At 37.3% G+C, this 22,250-nt stretch overlaps 3 protein-coding genes across 12 annotated transcripts in view; 2 read left to right on the top strand and 1 right to left on the bottom strand.

Annotated features, from left to right (window-relative positions):
- The window catches only part of Jeb (low-density lipoprotein receptor domain-containing jelly belly protein), a 15,559-nt gene extending 12,408 nt beyond the window's left edge, over positions 1–3,151 (top strand). For all 4 annotated transcript variants that reach the window (XM_077423511.1, XM_077423514.1, XM_077423513.1 and 1 more), the window contains 2 exons: positions 482–642; positions 1,700–3,151. In XM_077423511.1, coding sequence (XP_077279637.1) covers positions 482–642; positions 1,700–1,759 — 221 coding nt within the window. In that variant the 3' untranslated portion in view covers positions 1,760–3,151. The remainder of the gene's footprint in view (positions 1–481; positions 643–1,699) is intronic.
- LOC143907022 (uncharacterized) lies at positions 2,923–7,626 on the bottom strand. The gene is made up of 8 exons (XM_077423492.1): positions 7,493–7,626; positions 6,743–6,823; positions 6,601–6,649; positions 6,429–6,513; positions 6,211–6,342; positions 5,911–6,096; positions 5,661–5,839; positions 2,923–5,582 (listed from the first exon to the last, which is right to left on the bottom strand). The coding sequence occupies exons 1-8, from the start codon at positions 7,613–7,615 to the stop codon at positions 3,601–3,603; spliced, it is 2,817 nt and encodes a 938-aa protein (XP_077279618.1). The 5' UTR covers positions 7,616–7,626; the 3' UTR covers positions 2,923–3,600.
- A 3,291-nt stretch (positions 7,627–10,917) lies between these two features.
- The window catches only part of LOC143907025 (organic cation/carnitine transporter 2), a 128,445-nt gene continuing 117,112 nt past the window's right edge, over positions 10,918–22,250 (top strand). For 2 of the 7 annotated variants that reach the window (XR_013259705.1, XM_077423503.1), the window contains exons 1-2: positions 10,918–11,783; positions 21,391–21,476. Coding sequence is in view for 6 of the 7 variants with exons in the window: in XM_077423503.1 (XP_077279629.1) it covers positions 11,749–11,783; positions 21,391–21,476 (121 nt within the window). In the remaining variant the exon portion in view is untranslated. Of the gene's footprint in view, positions 11,784–11,886; positions 11,906–18,713; positions 18,970–21,390; positions 21,477–22,250 lie in introns of those variants that run through there. The other 5 variants (XM_077423504.1, XM_077423505.1, XM_077423499.1 and 2 more) reach the window with 4 other exon arrangements.

The raw sequence follows: 22,250 nt of genomic DNA, 5'->3' as shown, positions 1-22,250 counted from the left end.
CACAGCTGCCGATTAACGACGATTAAATTTACATTAATTGTCACGATTGTAGAATGGGAAAATTCGATACGGCAATTGCCCGACGACTAATCCGATTAATTGTCGTTTTAAATAATGGAAGAACCGTTTATTTTGATAAACCGCGCGCGTGAGGGAGGCAAAAATATAGAAATACCGCTCGCAGTCATATAATATAAGGAAAAAACAGACATTGACGAAAGTAACGAAAACAATAATCGAAATAATATAAATTTCATATAGAAACTCGAACGTTTACGTTAGAAAGACGATACTAGCGTCTACTGCATTTTTCCGCGATACCTCTCTCGTGTGCGATTTGTTCCAATTTGGCCGAGATATCGGGTAAAACGTTATAACGTTAACGTTTATATATAATACCTGTACGTTCTATCTAGACCCAGACATAATGTCAGCTTCATACCAACGGATTGAAGAAGGATTTTTGCGATCCTATTTACAGAATGTCCAGTCTCCGAAGACGGAATGGAAAGATTCGCTTGCCCGACCGCAGATAGAATGGGTAGATATCATTGCATCGACGATCATGTCCTGTGCGACGGATTTATAGACTGTCCCACAGGCGAGGACGAGGACAGGCAAGCCTGCATGTTTTACAAAACTGTGAGTAAAATTATGTGTGAAACTTTTTACCCCTACTTTATATATATATATATATATATATATATATATATATATATATATATATATATGTATATATCTCTTTTGAATCCTGCATGTATCCCTACACAGCCGGTATTGTTTCGTTAACACGAAATGATGATGAACTTGATCCATTCGACGAAAGAAAAACCAATCGAAATACGGAGCGATACTTATTTTGCCTTAAACTTTGAAATAATGTCGTACATTCCTTCCCGTCGACGATGTCCAAATAAATTTAGAAGGGAGTCTTTGTAGCGCGCAAGAGTTTCATTTAAATTTTCATCAGTTGGTTGAGGCTAAAAGATACACGTCGTGGCTATATGTATATTTTATATTCTATGTAAAACTCCGTTGAACTTTTAAAGTGACTTTCGTCATAATATAAAGTTCAAAAGAAAATGGAGGCGTACGCGTGTTTGCGCTAACCGTGGGTGTAATATCAAAAGCTCGGTTTTCTGATTCGCCCGGCAGCATTTTCCGGAAGAGATTCGGAGCAAAATACGGGAACACAATCTTTTTGATAATTCACACACCACCTGCCCATCTGCTTGCACATGTGGAAAATAACCTGCGATAAATTCGCGTTACCCAATTTGCCTTTCAGTGTTCCCGCGTCAAAAGGATGCTATCAGCGCGGTAGGAGAAAAACGATGGAGATCTCTATATAAACAGAACTATTGATAAGATCGCTCCAGATAAAAAAAATATATATATATACATATCTCGTTTACTTTTATAAAATCAATGCTCAAAATTAATAAAAAGATTATCTTGCATAATTTGTTAGAGCATATTAAAAATTATTGATCGGGCACTGATATTCGAATTTAGCGTGCCAAGTAAAGACAAATCGTACGTGAAGATCATATCTCTAATTAATAACCAAAATCGCTGTACGAGTATCGCGTACGGAAAGGGACGCGAAGCGAGAATTACGAAGTTCTCATTTCCCTCTTCCGTGCGTAATACTTAAGTGTTTCGACAGATAATGTAATCGCATTCCGATATGTTTCAGACGAAGGCGCATCTGGACGTATTAGCGGACGCCATACTACGATGGGCGAGAGGACGCTAATTCCTTCTTTGTTGACGATGAATCTCCAAGCTGTACATAAAACCACAAGTCTGATACGTCTACTTCTTTATATATTCATCGATATCTTTTTCTCCTACATTAATCTATTTTCCGGAAACTGTTTTCTCTCTATGTTTGGCGCATAGAGACGTTCATATTGAAATCAAACTCAGGGGAACGTTAAGATGAACCGTCTCTCTCTCTCTCTCTCTCTCTTTTTCTACCTTTAACTTTCATTCTCTCTATCTCTCGCTCTATCTCCTTTCCCCCTTTCTCTAACCTCTCTCTCTCTACCCCTTTCTTTCTCTCCTTTTCTCTTTCCCAGAAGAGAATACGGCCGCTCGACTTAATCTCCGAGAGGACACGGCATGGTTCTAACTACATTAAAAATCGGTTAGCAAGGTCTATCGTAACCAAGTATCCTCATATAAAGTACAAATTAAGGTGTCCGAACTTTTAGGATGTTATAAATAAAGTTCGTAAGAGAGTTATGGCATTTTAACGCCGCTGTGTATGGCGCACGAAAGTACCCGACTTGGATAATTTCAATTCTATAAGCATCTTACCAGCTAATATACCAACACACAGATGATGTATTACGATTTCATATTGAGCGATTTCCGCGAGATCGTAATTAACTCTTTAACGACTTTATTTTGGTACAATAAAATAATTCTGAAGACTGAGAACTATTTACTTCATTCCCAGAGTAAAAACGCGCGGCTTCGCCGTCGCGCGCCGAACCGGTAGGACCGACACGGAACGTATCGTTTTGGCAAGGAACGGGCACGTGTACCTAGAGACTTCCTCCTAGAGTACTTCCTAAGAGATTGTTAAAAAAAAAAAACTGTACTCGCGTTTAATCAAACCGCTCCGCACGACGTTGACGCGTTAAAGCGAATCGTAATAATAATGTAATAATCAACGTCGATCCGGTCTCCTGATATCGCGTACCGTCACGAAGAGACGTCTCCTTCTCGCCTTGTGCACGCTCTATGTTGTCATATCGATATCTCTAAATATTTATTTCGAATTTAATGGAAAAGAATGTCCGAATAAAAAAAAAAAAAAAAAGAAAAAGCAAAAGCGAGTGCTTTCAGCGGAAGAAGGAATCCCTGTGAAGATTAATTGCGCTTCACCAAACCCGCTCCGAAACTAACGAGTTAGGAAATATTAGTGATTTATTAGCAAGCCATCTTGCTGCCGTATACACTTTGCGTTCTGCGACATTTATTTACAAACCTTTATCACACTTATTCAGAAAATTCACTAATATATGTATCGATATTGCTGTGAGATTGACGAAAAATGAATTTCTCCTATGTTAAACATTTGATGTCCAAGAATTATGACTTAATGGTAACATAATAATATACATATATGTTCCAACTATCACGGGCAGTTTTGTACTTTCATTTTCCATACCAAATCAAATATTCATTACTATTCGTTAAGGAAATACCTGCTGCTAGAAGTGTGTTGTCGTTCACACTTGTAGAAAGATAAATAAGGAAAAAACACGCATATATTATATCGGGTGTGCGCGAGTGTGTATCAATTATACCAACAAGTATATCGCAAGGCATTTGTGAAAATATATTACCTTCTGAGAGGTTCCTAGAGATCTCTTTCCACAAAAATATAGATTATAGAATAAGTAAACATAACTGTCTTTTTCTAGGCAGACTTATAATTTTTATCTCAATAACAATTTTTTGTACGTTTGGAAAGGAAAAGCACGCGCATTTCTCGCAACTATAATAATTCCCGCAAGAAATATGATCGATGTGCTACGATCAACTATATGTGTGTAACGTGATGTACCCGTAATCGTGTATCCATTACAAATTCGAAGCGTACCAGATATTGGACTGTGAATCCGGATTAAACAGTATCGCATTTACAGAATCGAAACGCTTTACGAAAGATTGATGATCGCTTATATCACGTGTTGCAAAATCTCTAAACTGCAAACTATCCGTTTGCAACGGTATTACTTGCGTTGCAATTTCTTGCGGAAACGCTTTTGTTTGAGCACTCGGATCCATTACAGCTATTACCTTTAACGGAATATTTTCCGCAACCTTAACATTTCTGTCATTTATATACACGGGTATTCTTTGCATCTCCGAACCGCTTTTCACAGCTAAATATTTTACAGGTTGAGTGACATTTTGCAGTAACATTGCGCGATGCTGATTGTCGATCGCTTTCGGAACAGCGTGTAGATTATTATTTTGCTTCAGTGATACCAACGGTACGTTTCGCATAATGCTAGATAAATTAACGTAATTATCTATGTTATTATTATAGCCTCTGGTATCGCATAAACTTTCAGGTTGAGTAGTTTCTTTAAAATAATGCGCTTGTTCCTTACGTGGACAATTGGCAGAATCGAAATAAACATACTGTTCGTTGCAATGACACGCATTTTGATTAACTTGATTCTTGGCGCGCTCTATGTCTGTTTTATCAAACATATTTCGACACGTAGATCTTTTTTCGGTTTGAATATCTTGGGACAAGTTTAATATTGGCGTCGGTATCGTTACATTATTGAAAAGGATATTTCGAGTCTGATTACGTGTATTTTCTCTGAAAAGCGGTTGCTTGTTGCTTTCATACACATGTAACTTGGTCCGTTGAGGGAACTCTTTTGTTGACTCTATATTGGAATTAGAAGAACTTGCGCCTTGAAGATAGTTAGTCGGACGATAATTATTTGAATGAAAACAATGTTTCCTTATATCTGGTGAGATTCGTTCTTGTTGAGGCAACTTTTCGGAATATACATTTGTATTACGTGAAGTTTCCAATGTTCGCGGATAGAAAGAGCCATCGTGTCGGTAAGATCCGTTTCTTTCGTTATGCTCCTTGGGATACATATTTATATCAAACTGTTCAACTTGAGACTCTTGCGAGTCCTTTATTTTCATCGATCCAATTTGAGGCTCCAGTATTTTTGTTTGATCAAATATCGCGTTTGTTGTACTAGATGTAAGATTTTTCAACACACTTGGAGATGTAATTTCATATGATTCATTTTCAATACTGTTGCTTGGATTTCTATTAAATAAGTTAGTCTCACATTTCTTATGTAAGCCTTCCACATCATCGCCAGTTATCTGTACGGAATAATCGAGCTTATTATTGGTAATGTTGCTATATCGGCGAAGAATGGTAGGTACTCGTTTAACATTCTTCACATTACACATATTTGCTGTTCTGTCGTTACATTTTTGAGACACATTCTTTGGTGCAGAATTGTCACAAATGGCAATCGGCAATTTTTCACGGAAATCTTTAGAAGAAAGTCTCTTTGTTGTTACGGCATCACTTAAAAATATCGAGGGTGCTTTCAAGTTATCAACGCATTGTGAATAACCGGGAATGTTAATCGAAAAATTAACTATATCATGTCGTTTACTTTTACGTTGAGTATTGTTATTCTCGCAATTTTCCCTAACAGGGCCATTTGCGTCGTATGTTACAAAAGTATGTCGTGATGAGCAAGATGTAGAATTATAACGCCTTGTGCCATCACTTTTTTCAAGTTCGGTGTTTTGCGTTAAATTGGAATTTTTCTGAGAAGACGAACCTTCTCGAAGACGAACTGCAGTAGTTTGATTTTTGCTACACTTAGGAACTTCGAATTCAACAGGTGAAAATTGTGAAATGTTCGAGGATGTACAAGCTTGATATTCCACGGAGTATGTAGGTTCCACATTTTCCAATTCTTGTCTATTCTTTTTGCGCAAAAGTTGTTGACGAAAAGAATCAGCATAGGTATGTCTCAAGTTCTTAATTGCTTTTTCATTAGGATCTGAAACCCATTATAAATAATGGTTAACAATTAATAAATCACTCAACAAGATAAATAATTAGTCTATATATAATATACCTAAGTGATAATTTGGTAGAACGTCCTTTTCAAAATATTTGGGATCGGTTATTTTCCAGAATTCCTTATAGTTATAGCGACTTAATGGGAATAAATCCTTGCTATTCTTTGAACACGTCGGCTCTGCTTCATTTTCATTAGATTCATTTTCTTTTGCAAGATCAATATTATCAAATATTCTGAAATAAATATTTTATTATAATACACTGTTTTTTTTTATCAGACTTAATAAAAAACTTGTGTTACTTACCGTATAGTTGGAGTAGCAGTTTCGAATTGCTCTCTATCATTTTGGAACAGTCTTCGTTTACATATGTCTTCCTTTTGACCATGTTTCGATTCGTCGTTGACATTTTGTTTCATTCCGTTATAGTCTGCGTTTTCAAAAATGTTTTCTTCACCTTTCTTTTTGATAAGACATAGTTTCTGATTTTGACTGCAACATTAATATACGTGCAACCTTTATATAAAACATCTCTATATTTATATAAAAGTCTCGCATAGAGCACATTACATTCTTGATATAGAAGATATAAAACAAAGAACATACCTTGGTTTTTTTCTCATCAAAACAGGGCTTTGCTCCAAAGTACGCATTGTCCATTCCAAGCTATTCTCCGTACAATCTTTATTCGGCGACTGTTCAGTAGTTTTATCGCGCGTTGGAATTTCTACTATACGTCTACAAAACAAAATATATCAAAATTGTCAAATTGTACACACTTGCGATACGCTATATCAAGTTTAAATAGGTGGTAATGCGCTTACTTGGATCCATGAGTGTCACCGTTAAAAAGTTTCAATGCGTCTGCCTTTAGCCGGGCTTTATGGAATGTATTTTCCACCGTCTCTGCTGCAAGAGACATTACAACAGATTAATACGCACTGGTGCTACTTCATTATCTCATCATTACAATAAATAACGTTTCAATGCGAGTACCTCTCTGGATGTCTTTACCCTTTGCGCCATTTCTGTATATACCAGCAGCCTGAAACAATCGTGTAAGGTGTTCAGACGTAATAAATAAATAATGGAAACAACATTGTAACACACCAAAGGATTATTAGACAAAGTTGCTTACAGGTTCTGGCAGAAGTCTGTTGCAGATTTTTGCTCGGCCTTGCCTCTTCTGCTCATCCTTGTTACCCTTTACAACATTATCCTGTAATAAATTCTAACATATCTCAGTCGCTCGAAAATAACGTCTTGTTAAAAATAGCTCGCGTGCAAACTACATTTCATCGTCCACACAGTAACTTATCTAAAAGCTTTACGTAAGAGCTCCGCTAATCTTCACACGCTTTTCTCTCCCCGGAAGATATAGTTTCGCAGATCACGAGAGTTCGACAAGATTATTCGGCCACGGTCTTAGATATAAACTTCCCCGACGGTGTAACGCGCGTTAATGAACTCGATCGAGCCGCGCAAACCGAGAGATCGTCGCTCGCGAGGGCCGATACTGCTGGCACAGCTGGTAGCCCAGTCTGGCCCAGTAAACACCTGACGTTGACACTAACCTAACATTCGCGGAAGCCACCGCGTCTCCATGCCAGCGCGGCGCTTTTCGAAACCGGCGGCGGCGGTGGTGGCGATTACCGATAATCGCGGTCGCTTTTTTCGCGCAAAATCTAATCGGTTTGCGAGTCAGAAAGCGTCGTGGTGCAATAATAAATCGTGTCTGTAAAAGTGTCGCGTCGCGTCGCGTCGCGTCCAAGTGTCCTCGCGCTCGTCCTTGAGACTCGGTCGCGTCGAGGCCGCTCCCGTTCCCGAAGGTTTTCTCGACGGTTCCTTGGGACGGGATCGAGGGGAGGAGTCGAGGACGCCGACCTACCAGCTTCCGTCTGGCCTGCAGGATCTTGGAGTGTATTCGGTCGAGGTCCTTCTTCCGTCGTTTCCGCCGCAGTTTCGCCGTCTCCTCGTCGTCGGTGGATCTTCGCGTTATTACTTTGCCCATAATCACGCGTACGCGTAGCAAATGTGTCCCCGGGCAACGGCAACTTTCGCAAGTTACGCAATATGTACGTGTGTATCCGTACGCATTGTAAAAATCGCTCGCGGCGACAAGACGCGAATATCGATGCCAGGATAGCGCGCGGCACTCGCGGCAATCAACGACGACTGACGAATATCTTCGTATACCTACGCGTACTTATATGTTTATTTACCCTCGTCGCTGCTCGTCGCTTTCCCGTAGCGACGTATAGCGAGTCAGCGCACTCAGCGCGAAATCACGGGGATCGGGGACGCACGGGGAGTCGGGGAGAATATTTCTTCTTTTTTTTCCCCTCCTTTTTTTCCGTCCACACGACGTGTCGTCGGGGGCGTGGAGAGGGAAGAATAATTTGTAATTCCGGCGCAAGGGGTCGTCTTGAAAGGGAGACAATGGCTATTGGTTGCTTTTCAATTTTCATTTACACTCAAGTTATCTGGGTCACTCAGTTATGTGAGCATTTTCTACTCCAGGTGAGATATATGTCATTTTACGTACGTACTTAACTGCCCATTTTGGTGACGAAGCAATAGACTAACAATAGTGTGAGTCTATTTAGATTCATTAAAGCACGCACGGCCTCGATTGTGGATAAAAACTCGGTTGAATCTCACTTGCCGGCATATGCAAAAAGAACGTGCATTCAAATGAATTATGACGTCACAAGTGAGAAATGTCCGAGTTTTGACTATTAATCGAAAGCACGTGGTCGAATACAAAATAAACGAGCAGCTCGTCGTTAAAGATGAAAGCTCGTGATATGTTAACGAGAGATTGCTTATTTAATTAGAATTACAAGATTTTTAAAACGTATATAGCATATATACATACTATTTAGATGTTTGCCGCGAGGGAGAAACCGTGATGATGATTAAATCCGAAGTACATACCTAACGTAATTAATTGACTTGAATACTTGAAAATGGACGAACAGCCTTCATTAAAAATAAAAGCTCGTCTTTGTTTATTTTCGGATACGTGTTCAATTAGGATTACAAGATTTAAAACGTACAATATTATTTAGACGTTTGCCGTGAGCGAGAAACCGTGAAGACGATTGAATCCGAAATACGGCGTGATTTTCCTAATACGAAATGGACGGGAATAGCTTTCGTTGAAAGTGAAAGCTCGTGATCTGTTAAACGAGAGATTATTTTCGGATATACGCGTTTAATTAGGATTACAAGATTGAAAACGTACGCATAGAATATTATTTAGATGCTTGCCGCGAGGGAGTAAACCGTGACGATGATTAAATCAGAAGTATACGTGATCAATTTGAATGCAAAACGGATGAACCAGCTTTCGTTGAAAATAAAAGCTTGTAACCTGTTACCGAGAGATTATTTAACTATAGAATTAAGAGTTAAGAGATTTGACGCGCGCACAGAATACCGTCTAGATGGTTGTGGAGCGAGAAATTATGACGAAGTACGCGATCGATTTGAATACAAAATAGATGAGTCGCGATTTCGTTAAAAATATGGAAGCTTTGTAATCTTTTACCGAGAGATTATTTTCAGATACGTATTTAAATAGAATTAAAAAATGTGAAACGAACACACACACACACACACACATATATATAGAATACCCCTAAGATTTAGATGTGCCGCGAGAAAGAAACTGTAATGACGATTAAATTACAAATATATGTGATCGATTGGTCTACAAAATGAACGAACAGCTTTCGTTAAAAATGAAAGCTTATAGTGATGTGTTAACGAGATATTATTTTCAGATGTGTTTAATTAGAATTGAATGAGATTTGGAATTTAACGAGAATTTACGAGACCTGAAGTGCACGCAGATCTTGAAATTTGATATTGTTAATTTAATATTGTTACAATATTTTTATTATAATTTTATTATTACAATAAATTATAATTTTAATATTCTTATGTTTTATAATTATAAATTCCAAGGAACTATTTCAGGAAAAATTAGGTATATTAGTTTTCTTTTTAATATTAAATTCAGATATATTTTAAAAATGTATACTTGCAATTTTATTTATAGAACAATGGTTTTTATGATTCAAATTACATTTTTTTTAGCATTTACAAAAAATGTAGTAGATACTATTTTATAAAACGTGCATGACAAGACGAAATGTAGTTCTGTAACTTTATATACCTTTGCGAAGAAATTATATAATGTGATTATAATTTTAAATATCCTATCTCCTTTTTAAACTATTTTCGAGCATTTTTTTAGTCAATAGTCATAGTTTATGATTATTGTAAGAAAATTCAGTTTTATAAAAGTACGTTGCTGTAATTATTTTGTTGCAATATTAGAATGATTATTGAAACATATCAATCAAGGAGAATTATCACTTCGAATAACTATGATCTCTTAATACGCGATATTAATGTTGTTTTCCTACGATAATCTAGATTTTCCGTAACTCGGCGTCTTGTGTCTTGAGATAATGATAAGATAATGATAAGTGTTTGTAAGTAACATTTAACAAATTATAGGAAAAAGAGAAAGAAGGTATATAATAAGAAAAAACTACACGTTGGTCCTTAAGAATTTCGCGTACATACTTTCGTATTAAATTTATATTCTATTTAACTGTAGATACATTAATACTATATGATGGGCGAATTAACTTAATTGGTTGAGTGAATTGGGGTTAAACTATTTGAACGCGAATAAGTCGTAATGTCGTGGGTAAATACGCAGAAAAAAAATTTGCGATATGAATAAACGTATAATATTAATTATTAATTACTGAAGAATACACAATACTAATTTATCGATAATATCACTTTCGTTTTATCACCTATATTTGAAATAGCGAGGAACAATGTGTGTGTAACGCACAATGTAACGCTCACACATAATGATAAAAATATATATATTTCTGGCAAAAATGTAGAATAACGATTTATATATTAAATAAAAATTTGATTACAAATTATATTTCACATAATAAATTTTTGTATCTTATCGTTAATCAAAATAGATATAGGCGTTACGTTAAAATTCAAGACGTAGGGACGTAGGGACGTAGGGACGCGGATGGCGGACGTCATGTCGTATAAATGCAAATGAAAAATGTAACCGTTTAATTTCGGTCGCAAAAAAAAGATCATTATTTTTACGCATCTATGATTTGCTTCGCGAAATTGGGTTCTCGCTGAAAACAACCGTAGCGAGTTAATGAATTGCAAATAATATTTGTATTTCGCAATAACGTGCGCTCGGCTCATCAGGGTTGTAAAATCTAAAATTCTGTTTCGATTTTAGCTTTTAATCAATAAAAACACGCGATTTTTTGTGTCAAGCACTTTGATAACACACTCGAAGATCAATTGAATCACGACAGATGTAATTGCGCAAACGTTCCGTCGTGAGTCACGTGGCCGAAGCTTTGTTCGATTCGCGTCGGAGTTTCGAGACGAGGAGAACAACGTGCTGTGTGACTCACAGATCTTTGTCAAACGGTCGTCAAGTGAAGTTCGTGTTATTTTCCGATAATTTGTCACGTGGGCGGCGAATGGCGTGGAAGTGCCGCGTGAACAGCGAGTCTCAAATTCGTCTGCAATCGTTTAATAGTTAACGCGACGCGATGCGTTACGAGAGGTGCTGCGGCGTGCGTACCCTCCTGAGAGTGCGCGAAGCGGTATGTCTGACCGCGATTAAAAGTCTGATGCAGCCGTGCCGTCTGCACATCCCGCGTACGCAGTTTGTTGACCCCACTTTCAGATAATGAGGTAGATAAGGGAGACGGCGGGAAAAACATATTCCGCTGCCGAAGACGGCGTTAGCGCCTCAACTTTCGTCATCATTGTCGTCGTCGTCGTCGTCGTCGTCCATATCCGCCCACATCTCATCCGCCGCCGCCTCCTACTTCAGCTCATCCCTATGGCACCAGCCTTTTTTATCATGTGTGATTAAGCACGGGCCAGCGAGAAGTTTCCAAGTATTTGCACGCTCGCGACACGCGGTTGCGGAACAGTCGCAGCTTCGCGACGAGACGGTCGTCTCCTCTTTTCTTTTTCTTTCGCGCGCCAGCGCTTTTTTTCTCGCGAGCTCCCGCGATTTTAGCACGCGAGTAAGTGAGAGATTGCGATCGGGCGGTTCATATGTCGCGATACGGTGCCACCATGGGCTTTGGAAGGTGAGTATTTTCCGTGAGATATCGCTCGATCCTTCGTGCCTCTGTGAAACTTTCATTAAAAGTATTTCATCCAGTCGCTCGTTGGACTTTGCCGGCAAAAGATGATTTGTTAAATATTTAAGGTAAAATTTAAAACAATACCTTGAGTTAAATAACATTTTGTTATTTTTAACTACCGTGTGTGTCGAAATTTATCATTTTAACATAAAACAGTATTATTTTAACTCCACTGGTTTATAGTTAAATTAATATTGTTTTAGTTAAACGATACATATAGTAGGAGCATGAGTAGCATTGACGTCAAATTTTGGTCCTTTTACTGACCATTCCTGACGTCACTAACTGGCGGCATAATGACGTTAAAATGACGGTCTAATGTCACAGACAATTGACGTCATCGCGGATACATTATTTTGACGTCATTTTCTGACGTCTTATTGACGGCAAAAATAGGTCCATTACGACATACCGGTTTCTAGAAATGTTTTTTATGAAATTCAAATTTTAAAAAATGTTTACTTGATAAACGTTTATAAAAAAAAGTTCTTTTTCTTTATCTAAAAAAAAAAAGTTTTTTTTAACTGTTTCGTTACAAGCCATGTGCGCGTATCCGCTCTCAAGGCGGTCCCCATCCTACCTAGTACAGTACCGCGCCCGAGTCGCTTGACTTCGATGATCCAGTGGACAGTGACGATCTTCTCACCCTGATGCTTCCTTATTAACTGTACTTGTCTATAACAGATACATCTTTAAAGTGTTCAAAAATCTTGTAATGATAATCTTCTTGATAGCTATAACACTGCATGAAATAGTTATCATAAAACTATAATCACACGCAACTACATCCACTTATACCATAAATTCGCCACTTCAATCATAAAGTTGCGAAACAAACATATTGCAGTTAATTTTGTGTTTTTTATTTTATTATTACTTTATTATACAATATTAAGAAGTAAAAATAGTTATATTACAAAAAGTCCTTATTTGGACGACTTTATAAAGACGTCTTTAAAATGACGTCTTATAAACGTCCATTATTAGTCGCCGATGTCATAAACCAAAAATGACTAAAAATAGACGTTATAATGACGTTATGGAATAACGTCAGTATAATGTCATTTTTAAAGACATAGTCGCTTTTTGGTCATTTGACGTTATTCGTATATGACTAGTATTTGACGTCAAAATGACTTGTGTTTGCTACCTGGGAGCAGTGGCGACCTAGATGTGATTAATATGATTAAAATGAAGAATTTATAAGATATGGAGCTAGCGGCATTGATTAGATATTTGACGAGCATGATTACGGCTTACTTGTATTAGAGATTATTGCCTTGTTCAACTTTGTTTTTTTTATTATTATTTTATTCGATAAGTTAACTGCCTGCGTTTGACGACAAGTTTAGCACTCTTCTGGATACTTCTATCATATCATATCATTCTATCATAATTATTATTTGTATAATAATATTATCATATCAATTGTCGTAGTCAAATATGTGTTAATTTATAAAAGCGGAACAGCTTATTATATCAGTGTTTTAATATTTTAATATTTTACAATTTTAGAATGTTACTTCAAGAACAATTTATAATATACAGTAATTTATAAAACTGATCAAATCGTATACCATTGTTATGAATTTCTTTTGAAAATGTGTGATATTTGTTTGTTTATGCGTATTATGTTAATGGAATTAAATTCGTTGTTTTTCATCGCTTGTTTCGAATCAGTCAGTCGTAGATAATTGTTGTGTGCTATATTTGATCACACCACCCACACACAATTTCGTAAGTTATTGTGTAAAGAAACTGAAGCTGACGATGTATGTGAATTTATCTTTGTTTAAATACATTAAATTAAATTTAAAAAGCCGCGCATACTTTTTCAAAGTACGTGCGCGTACGTGGAGTGCTTGGGCCAATTTCTAAAACATATTTAACGGGATTGTAACTTTACACGGCGATACGAACAGATGCGGAACAGTGCGTTGCTGCGTAAAAATATCAAAGAGGGGCATCGAACTGCGTGCGTCGAAACGTAAACGAATAAACATATCATTAAATTGACCGGTTGAGCGCCAATTATTACGTCGGTATTTTCCCAGCGTAATTTTACAAAGTTAAAAATAACAGACCAATTTTGCCGGATGCGAAAAACACACCCGGCCGTGTTAACGCACGCTCGATGATGCCGTATTATTGTAACATAAAGAGACGACAATTATATAAATTTGAAATCCGCTTCCTTGTGTATACAAAGCGATTAACAATCTCGTTCTCATCAATATATTCATAAACTCGTTACATACAGTTATAGCCATTAACGCCGGTGTATGTTACTTTAGTTTTGCATAAAATGCAAGTTAAATATTCAAACGCGGAGAGCAGCAAGTACACGCCGAACCAAATTCCAAGTTCAGAACTGAGTTGCGCGTCGTTAAGATAATGTCTAGGTCAATACTTATGTGTATTAGTATATGCAAAGCGTTATACAGAGTGTCGCGCAAGACTTTAGTGTGTCAAGCTTTATTGATGAAATTTCTTGAGCAGTTTAGAGATTACAAGGGATTTCGTAAATTTATAAATTTTTAACAAAAATTTCGAAGCGTTGTCAATATCTTTTACATTAAAAATATCTAAAAACAAATAATTTTTCTTAAATTAACGAATAACAGAAAATAGATGATATAGAGATTTGTTATTTAATTTTCAGACTTTATTTAAATACTTTATTAAAACAATATATAACAATATATATAAACAATATATATTTAAAATAATTTTAAAAGTATATTGAGAAAATGGAAAATATATATGTGATAAGTGACGATAATCTTCCGAGACTTTTGTTGACGAAGAGATATTGATTTCGTCATGACATGCGTACAAAGTTTGATTGCGATAAATAATTTATTATAACACTTTCTGCAGCGTGTGTACGTGGTATTTTAGTATTCGTACTTTGTTTCGTACTTTTCATTAAACCCATCACGTATGTTTTCTTTCGCAGTTCATTGTCATGCACGATACATTATCTATAGCGATCAAGGTTCGGTAACCAGTTCAAGTCTCGCATGATGAACCACTAACATCGATTCGGACTGAGGTCACACTTGGAGCTTCATTTCATTCGGTTCTCGTCATACTTTTATTTATTACCGATATGCGTATTGCAGTCGCTCTTTCACGTCCAGATCAAAAGAATATTCGCAATTGCGGATGAATTCGATTGTTCCTTCGTATATGAAGCGAAATATATGGAAATACAATTTAAGTGATGAACAGTTTACATAATCTAATTTCTTTCGCGTTTTATCATCTCATAATTCGCGAATAATTCTTGTTGTATAATCGTGTTATAGTCATGGTAACGAAATCATAAATCAGTGATACTATTTGATATACGTATAATTAAGTTAATTAGCAAAAATTCTTGTCTGTGCGATAAAAACTAATCCTATTGCTTTAAAGAGAAGAAAATAGGAAGAAAGTGCAGACTAGGTATGAAGATATTGTGTGAAGAAATGGGCTTTTCAACGTTGCTCGTAAATCGTCCTTAAGAGTAATATAGTCTCTCACATAATAAATTCCCCTTTTAAATTTTTCCACGTGTTTGCGCGTGTTTGTTTTGTAAGCACACGTCACAGCGTGCTTACAATATTTCCGTAGTAGCGTTTGCGCAAAGTGCAGCACAATATGAGATGAGTCCCCCAGCAAAACGTCTTGTTTGCCATTGGATAGCGACACCGTCGTATCAAGTTTGCATAGTCGATCGCTTTTACCCAATATCACCTGCAGCTATTTTGTTATCTTATTTACCTAAACAGGAATCTGCAAATAATACTAAGACTTTCACGAGTAGTCACGAAGAAGCAATCGAATATGATTCATTCTGTTTCGATTCGGAAACGGCGTGTAAATGGAAACTTCGAAATTCGGAAACTAATTTGTCGTCGTAAGCAAAAAGACTTTCGACTGCTCAAGAAAGCCTTGCACGAGGAATGAAAAGAAGCCAATAAAATAATTCCAATAAAATAATACAAAAAAGTATATGTGCGAGACACGAAAATATAAACACAAAAAACTGCTTATATGTAATGGCACGAGTTGTAATCAATTTTCGCGCTGGCAATAGCAATTTAATTTCAAATCGGGCGTATCATTTAATGACAATTTCTGATATGAGAGAAACGATATTTTTACGATCTTAAATATCAATTAAGTAATTAAAGTTTTTATCAAGTTAAATTATCAATTAGATAATTGACAGTAGGATAACATACGTATCAATATAATTATCTCGTCGCGATTGGGGCTCCGTTAAAGTTTGTCATGTACTTCAGTATAATATAGTATTAAATCTTAATTTTATATATTTCGGCATAATTCAATTTTATTAATATTCCAAATATCATTAATAACGTTACGACAATTGATATCACATATCATTTATCTGCGTGATAAATGCGGTAATGAAAAATATCTTTACATTTTATGGATAATTTAATGAGAGCCACGTACTCTCTTAAAACGAATGAAAATTTTGCTGATTAAAACAGTAACTGATGTTACACAGATGAGGATTAGTGAGTATTTTACTTATTTTCAATACGAATATTCGCATTCCTTTGCTCTTCCGTCTTACATCTTACTGATTGTGGCCAGTCGAAGTAAGATAATTCACTGGTAACCGCATATAATAGCAAAATATAACAAGTTTTTTAAATTTTAGAATATTTCTGATTAAAAATGGTATTCAACTATAATAATCAAGTTCTGAATCATTATTCTTTTTGCTTTTAAGCTTGCCGTTCATAGCTGTTCATAGACACTGTTTTCAGCACTCTAATATCATTGATTGGAATAATCCACCACTAAGGCCGAGTTTCACAAGTGTCGGTTAACTTTTAATCTTAGATTAACTCACTCTCGTCTCCTTCTAACGTCCCTCTTAGAAAAAGACAAAGAGTGAGTTAATCTAAGATTAAAAGTTAACCGACACTTGTGAAACTGGACCTAACTGATTCTCTCCAGTGAAATCTCATTAAACGCAGTGCTTATAACTGTTGCAATATTTTTCATTGCTTCTCAGTGATAAGATACTGATTCCATTTAAGAGACTGTTTTCATATTTGGATACTGTTAAAAATTTAATTCGAATTTAGGAATGATTTAATCATTATTTAAAAATGATTTTTAATGAATGCAAATCTTTCTTGTAGTTAAAACAATTCGAGATATTTGAGATTATTTTGATAATTATTATAATTTCTCATAGTTTTAATCTCGATTAAGCTATGTAACTATATTAATATCGTTATTTATTTATAATAAAATAAAATCTAATGAAAATTCATCTGTAATGACATATGATAACGTATCAAAGATTCGAAGAGTGATTTGAGAAAAAAATTGTCTTATATATTTCCCGCGAAAGGTGCGTGACGTCTGCGGTTATATCTTATAAAATATTATATATCATGACAACTGTTGGCTCTCTTATTGTTTGTATGCGAAATCTTTTGTAAAAATCTATCACACATATAAAATATCGCAACCGGATTTCACGATTAAATATACATTGTGATAAATTATCTAAATAAGATATAGGTTAGATATCGTTAACACATAAACCGTTCGTGTTTATTTTGTTTATTGTTTCTGTAGAAATAAATTTAGCTTGACTTAACAGATGGAAAAAACACGTAAAAATGTCACCTGTACAGCATCGCCCGATTGTTAAAACAATGCTGTTAATAGATACGACAGACATTTGTGAATTATAATTGCAAACAGTTCATGAAAAGTCACGGATGATCACTGATTATATTTATTGCAGTTTTGATTTTTTTTTTACACTCGTTTCCACACGATGTAGCAAAACCGCATTATTGCGTACGCGAGAGAGGCGACGTAAGAGCCGGAATCAGCTAGTTGAAACCAGTTACGTGTACGATATTTCTCCAGAACCTTTCAATATACTATGGGTAACACCCAGAAACCCTTTCCACGAAAATATCCTTCCCGACTTTGATCCTATTTCCATATGGATCTCTATTCCACGTTAATTAGTGCACGAGTATTGGGTACATATTATACAGCGCGTATGTCAAAAGATGTCGAGAAATTAACTGCAGCACGAATGATCGAATACGAGAGTATTTTGCGCGTCACATAAAAATATAAATTAAATTGTTGACATATCGAACAACAGGATTATTAATTTAGGAAATTTAGGAGCTTCAAACACCTCCCATGTAGAAAGGTGCTTTATATAAAATAAAATTGCTATACTTGGAACTGTTTTTGACGATGTAAGTCTCGATATCTTCGTGTATTAAACTTGCGATGGAATCACAGCTGCTTTCAGTATATATTTACAAAATACACATTGATAAACGCATCATGATTTATCGACCGTACTCTGGACGAAAATAAAAAACACGCAGCGTAAATTGGAGCAACGGCAACATTTAAGTATTCATTAATGAGCGAGTATCTGCCGTTTTTCGATTTAGAAACTTCGAACACCTTCTTCCATGTAGAAGATACTTTATATTTATATAAAATGAAATTGCTATGCGCTTGTGGAACTGTTTCTGATATTTCTCAGATGACGTGGACTCGACGTCTTCGTATATCAATATATAATATTTACACGATATTAATATTAATGCGCGCCAGGTCGTGTTTTCCCGCTGCTAGGATCCGCGCACGCACTTTGAAAGTGCTCTCCGGTCTCCGGCGACTTTCCGGCGACTTTCATGTATAGGGATCGTTCGGCGATACATCCATTAGAAGTCTACGCGCTCGTTTCTTCGTACTTTTAAGATAAATCGTTATTCCCCCACCGATTGTTTAGTCGTCCCCCACTCGCCCAAACATCATGTGGCCGCACCATCGCGGAATGCGTTTACCTTCGAGGAGACAGTACTTGCTGTCTTTGCAAGACAGAAGCAAGCAGGTGCGCGGGTGTCTGGGTGCATGGTTACAGCGGCAGCGGGGGTGGCGGCGGCGATTCATTAATTCGCTTATCAGCGATCGTCCGTGTGGACGAGCAAAAAAGTGCACCATGCAACTCGTGTCTCGCGCGCGCGGAGACGTGTTTTACGACGTTTAGAAGGCCGTACCGCCCGTATATACTCGTGACGGACGTCGAGCTTGAGCGCTCCTTTTTAAGGTAATAGAATATGTAGATAAAGCCCGCGGGCGCGGACAAGGATACGCGCGGAAAACGTTCTCTCACTGCTTCTGGACCGCGCTCGGAGCTCGTGTAATGCAATTTAATAAAATTTAGATTTTCGATTTTAATGATGATTTTAAGTTATATATGTATATAATTTTAGTATTTATAATTATTTATAATTATACAATATTATTATAAAACGATCAATGTCCATCCGGATTAATTTCGAGAAAAACGCAATTTTAAGTTTGAAGACATTATCTCCCAGTACGGTACATCGTTCAGCCTTATTTCCAATGAATTGTAACTGGTTCTTGACAAATCAGAAATTTTTGAAAGTTCTTTGAAAATGCCACAAGATCGTATGATCAGATCAATTTCGAAAAAAAAAATGGATTTTGATTGTTTTTCCTCTGTACCCTACTACATATATATCTTATATGATTATGCATATTATTTATGCTGATAAGACATAATATCTTTGTGTAAATAAAACCGCTCTTGCTCTACATTTCTACAATTCAAGTATTCGGCATCTCCGGATATTTAGAATCCATTATCGCGATATCGTATTTAGAATCCGTACGAATTAAATCACGTGACGGCTCGATTATTACGCGGGAGAACCCCCCGTTCGCGAGCTGAAAGGGAATAAAAGAGAAAAAATCGTGGAACTAGTATTTCTCATTCTGTCGTCTCTCATTCGTGCGACGCGCATTCTAAAGGCAACGTAAACCTCCTCGACGTCCCCGAGATTAACTTGGACCATTTGGTTCACGGAAACTTTCCCCGAGTCACCTCGCGCGGATAATGATCGGAATATCAAGGCACGCTCCATTAATTTATTAACATTGTCTAGTTTCTCGTAAACCTCGTTTTCGCGGAAACAATGCCTGTCGCGCGCGCGTATAAATCGCGAAAATGGATAAACTTCGGCCGAAGACTTTCAGCGAGACACAGCGCGGCGATGTGTGCGTTTAATGCGACATCAGAATGATATCGTAAAACCGAATACGCGCGCCGGCAGTTACTCCCTTTTGCGCATTTCACCGCCTCGACATGGCTAAAGCATCAGCGAGAGCATCAGTATCTCGCGAAGCGCAATGGGATAAACTGCACACAATTGTTTCGAGCACCGCGATCTGGCACAATTGGAAGATTACTTTATTTAGCTCCGGCGTTCCGATTTTCTTTTCGGCCTCCCTCTCTCTCTCTCTCTCTCTCTCTCTTTCGAGCTCGCGGCGGTTTTTCCGGTTTCCGGTGTACCGTGGGGAAATCAATAAACCACGTGCTTTCACGTAGAAGTTAACCGCGTGCTTGCGAGAGGTCAGCACGCGGCCTTCGGGAAGGGGTTTGCGGAATTTCTCCGGGCATTTTTCAAATTACCTGTTTATTAAACGATATTTTGTATATTTTTCCCGGCAAAACACGGCCTCTCGCGGAAACAGCGCTGGGAAAGCGTGAGTCGTTAGTTGCTCCTCCGCGGATTTTTCGCATATTAAAACGCACGCTTAAATTATCTGACGGCAGAAATCTCTGTAAAACAGATTTATTGTGCGTTCAATGTTTGCAAAAATGCTTTTTTTTAACGATAACGCTCTTCACGGTAATCGTTGCAAACACACACACACACACACACATGCACACACATGTACATATACAATGATTTGCGCGCTGCTCTCGCAAATTGAAAAGCCGAGAACGGACCGACGAGACTTCCGTACAAAGCGATTGTCCGATCCGTGTTTTATCATTCACGTGTTGTATCGCCGCGCGCGGTGAAACACATAGTGCTTCTCATCGCGCACAGCTTTACGCTTTCTTTTTCGGTTCCTCGATAATTATTACGCTCTGATAATCCTGATTCTAATGCGCTGTACTTTTTGCGTTATTTGCCGCTGGGCCGCTAACTCCCCAGCACCTGCAACATCGTCGTTATATGCATGCGTTGTTTATATACCGCCGGGATAGAGCTCCGGCTGCTCGGCGGAGAAGTCGTTTCCGAGGGCAGTTCCTCTCTCTCTCTCTCTCTCTCTCTCTCTCTCTCTCTCTCTCTCTCTCTCTCTCTCTCTCTCTCTCTCTCTCTCTCTCTCTCTCTCTCTCTCTCTCTCTCTCTCTCTCTCTCTCTCTCTCCCCCCCTCTCCCTTTCCCTTTCCTTCTCCCCCTCTCTCTCTCTCTTTCCCTCTTCCGGCGCTTTTTATGGGGAAAAGCTTTCCGTAGCCGCCTTCGCGCGGCGAACTGATCCCGTTTCTTTATGTAATGCCCGCCCAAGTCCGACGCGCGCGACTGGCATCGTTTTTCATTCGCGATGTTCCCAGGAAACTTGAAACATAAAGCGCCAAGTTGAACTTTCGATCGGCCGCCGCCGCGGCGGCGATTCCCGGCAAATGGTATAAATTCTGAATACGATTGCAGCTTACGGGACGTAAAAGACGACAGTATGCGGCTGTGCTGTTCGAGGAAGGACGAGGCTGACTCGTTGCAGCCGGGACTGGAAAATGGTACGAATGATACTCGCACGTTGACGTAATCATAAAATGGAAATGCAAAGACGATCTCTGCTATCCGAAGGATAATTTTGAACTGAGAAAAATTTCATGTAATAAAAATGCGCTGCAATAAGACACGTGCGAGAAGTGTAAAATTATTAAAAATGTCTAAAAAAAAAAAAAAAAAAAAATACATATCTTCCAACTTATAAAAAAAAAAAAAAAATTAAGACAAAATTAAAGCAAGCTCATTTTTTGTGCTCGGTATATCATTTAATAACTTGTATATTAAGCAGCCATGTTAATTAGAATGTTGAAAAGATATTTTACATCATAAGTTTTATTTTACAGTTAACGATCGAAATAAAGTATTAATTTGTATACAGAATTAACTAACATTTTCTCACGACTTTTGACTTCATGCGAAAAAGATATCTTATTTTTCGTTGTTTAAATTTCGAAGGCATTTGCACAAATTAGTGATAAATATTGCCCGGTTCTATCTTGCATAACACAGGCAAACTGTAACGAAGTCTTATGCACACAGTCAGCCGTTTGAAGAGACGATTAAGGTGGACTTATATTTCCAGCCGGATTATTCTTCCAGTTAGCGTTGTTTAAGTATATCACTGCTTAGCAGTAGTATTAAATTACTAAGTATACATGTATATATACACGTACAATGGACGCCAGCTTGTTAAAGAGATGTCGGAGATTATATACGTTGTAATTGTACGTAGACTCTAGATATCCGATTATTCAATATTGCATAACTTGCCATTTCCT

This window comes from Temnothorax americanus, unplaced genomic scaffold (assembly GCF_048541705.1).
Source record: "Temnothorax americanus isolate GAGA-0224 unplaced genomic scaffold, ASM4854170v1 Scaffold8, whole genome shotgun sequence".
In the NCBI taxonomy this organism is placed as follows: domain Eukaryota; kingdom Metazoa; phylum Arthropoda; class Insecta; order Hymenoptera; family Formicidae; genus Temnothorax; species Temnothorax americanus.
The sequence above is the reverse complement of the archived record's forward strand: the minus strand, read 5'-3'. Positions and strand labels throughout refer to the sequence as shown.

Excerpts from the sequence above, each read along its gene's own strand:
- LOC143907022 (XM_077423492.1), bottom strand. The coding sequence starts at position 7,615 with ATGGGCAAAGTAATAACGCGAAGATCCACCGACGACGAGGAGACGGCG. Across the intron at positions 6,097-6,210 it reads TTGATGAGAAAAAAACCAAG|TCAAAATCAGAAACTATGTC; the intron begins GTATGTTCTTTG and ends TTAATGTTGCAG. Across the intron at positions 5,840-5,910 it reads ACTGCTACTCCAACTATACG|AATATTTGATAATATTGATC; the intron begins GTAAGTAACACA and ends TATTTATTTCAG.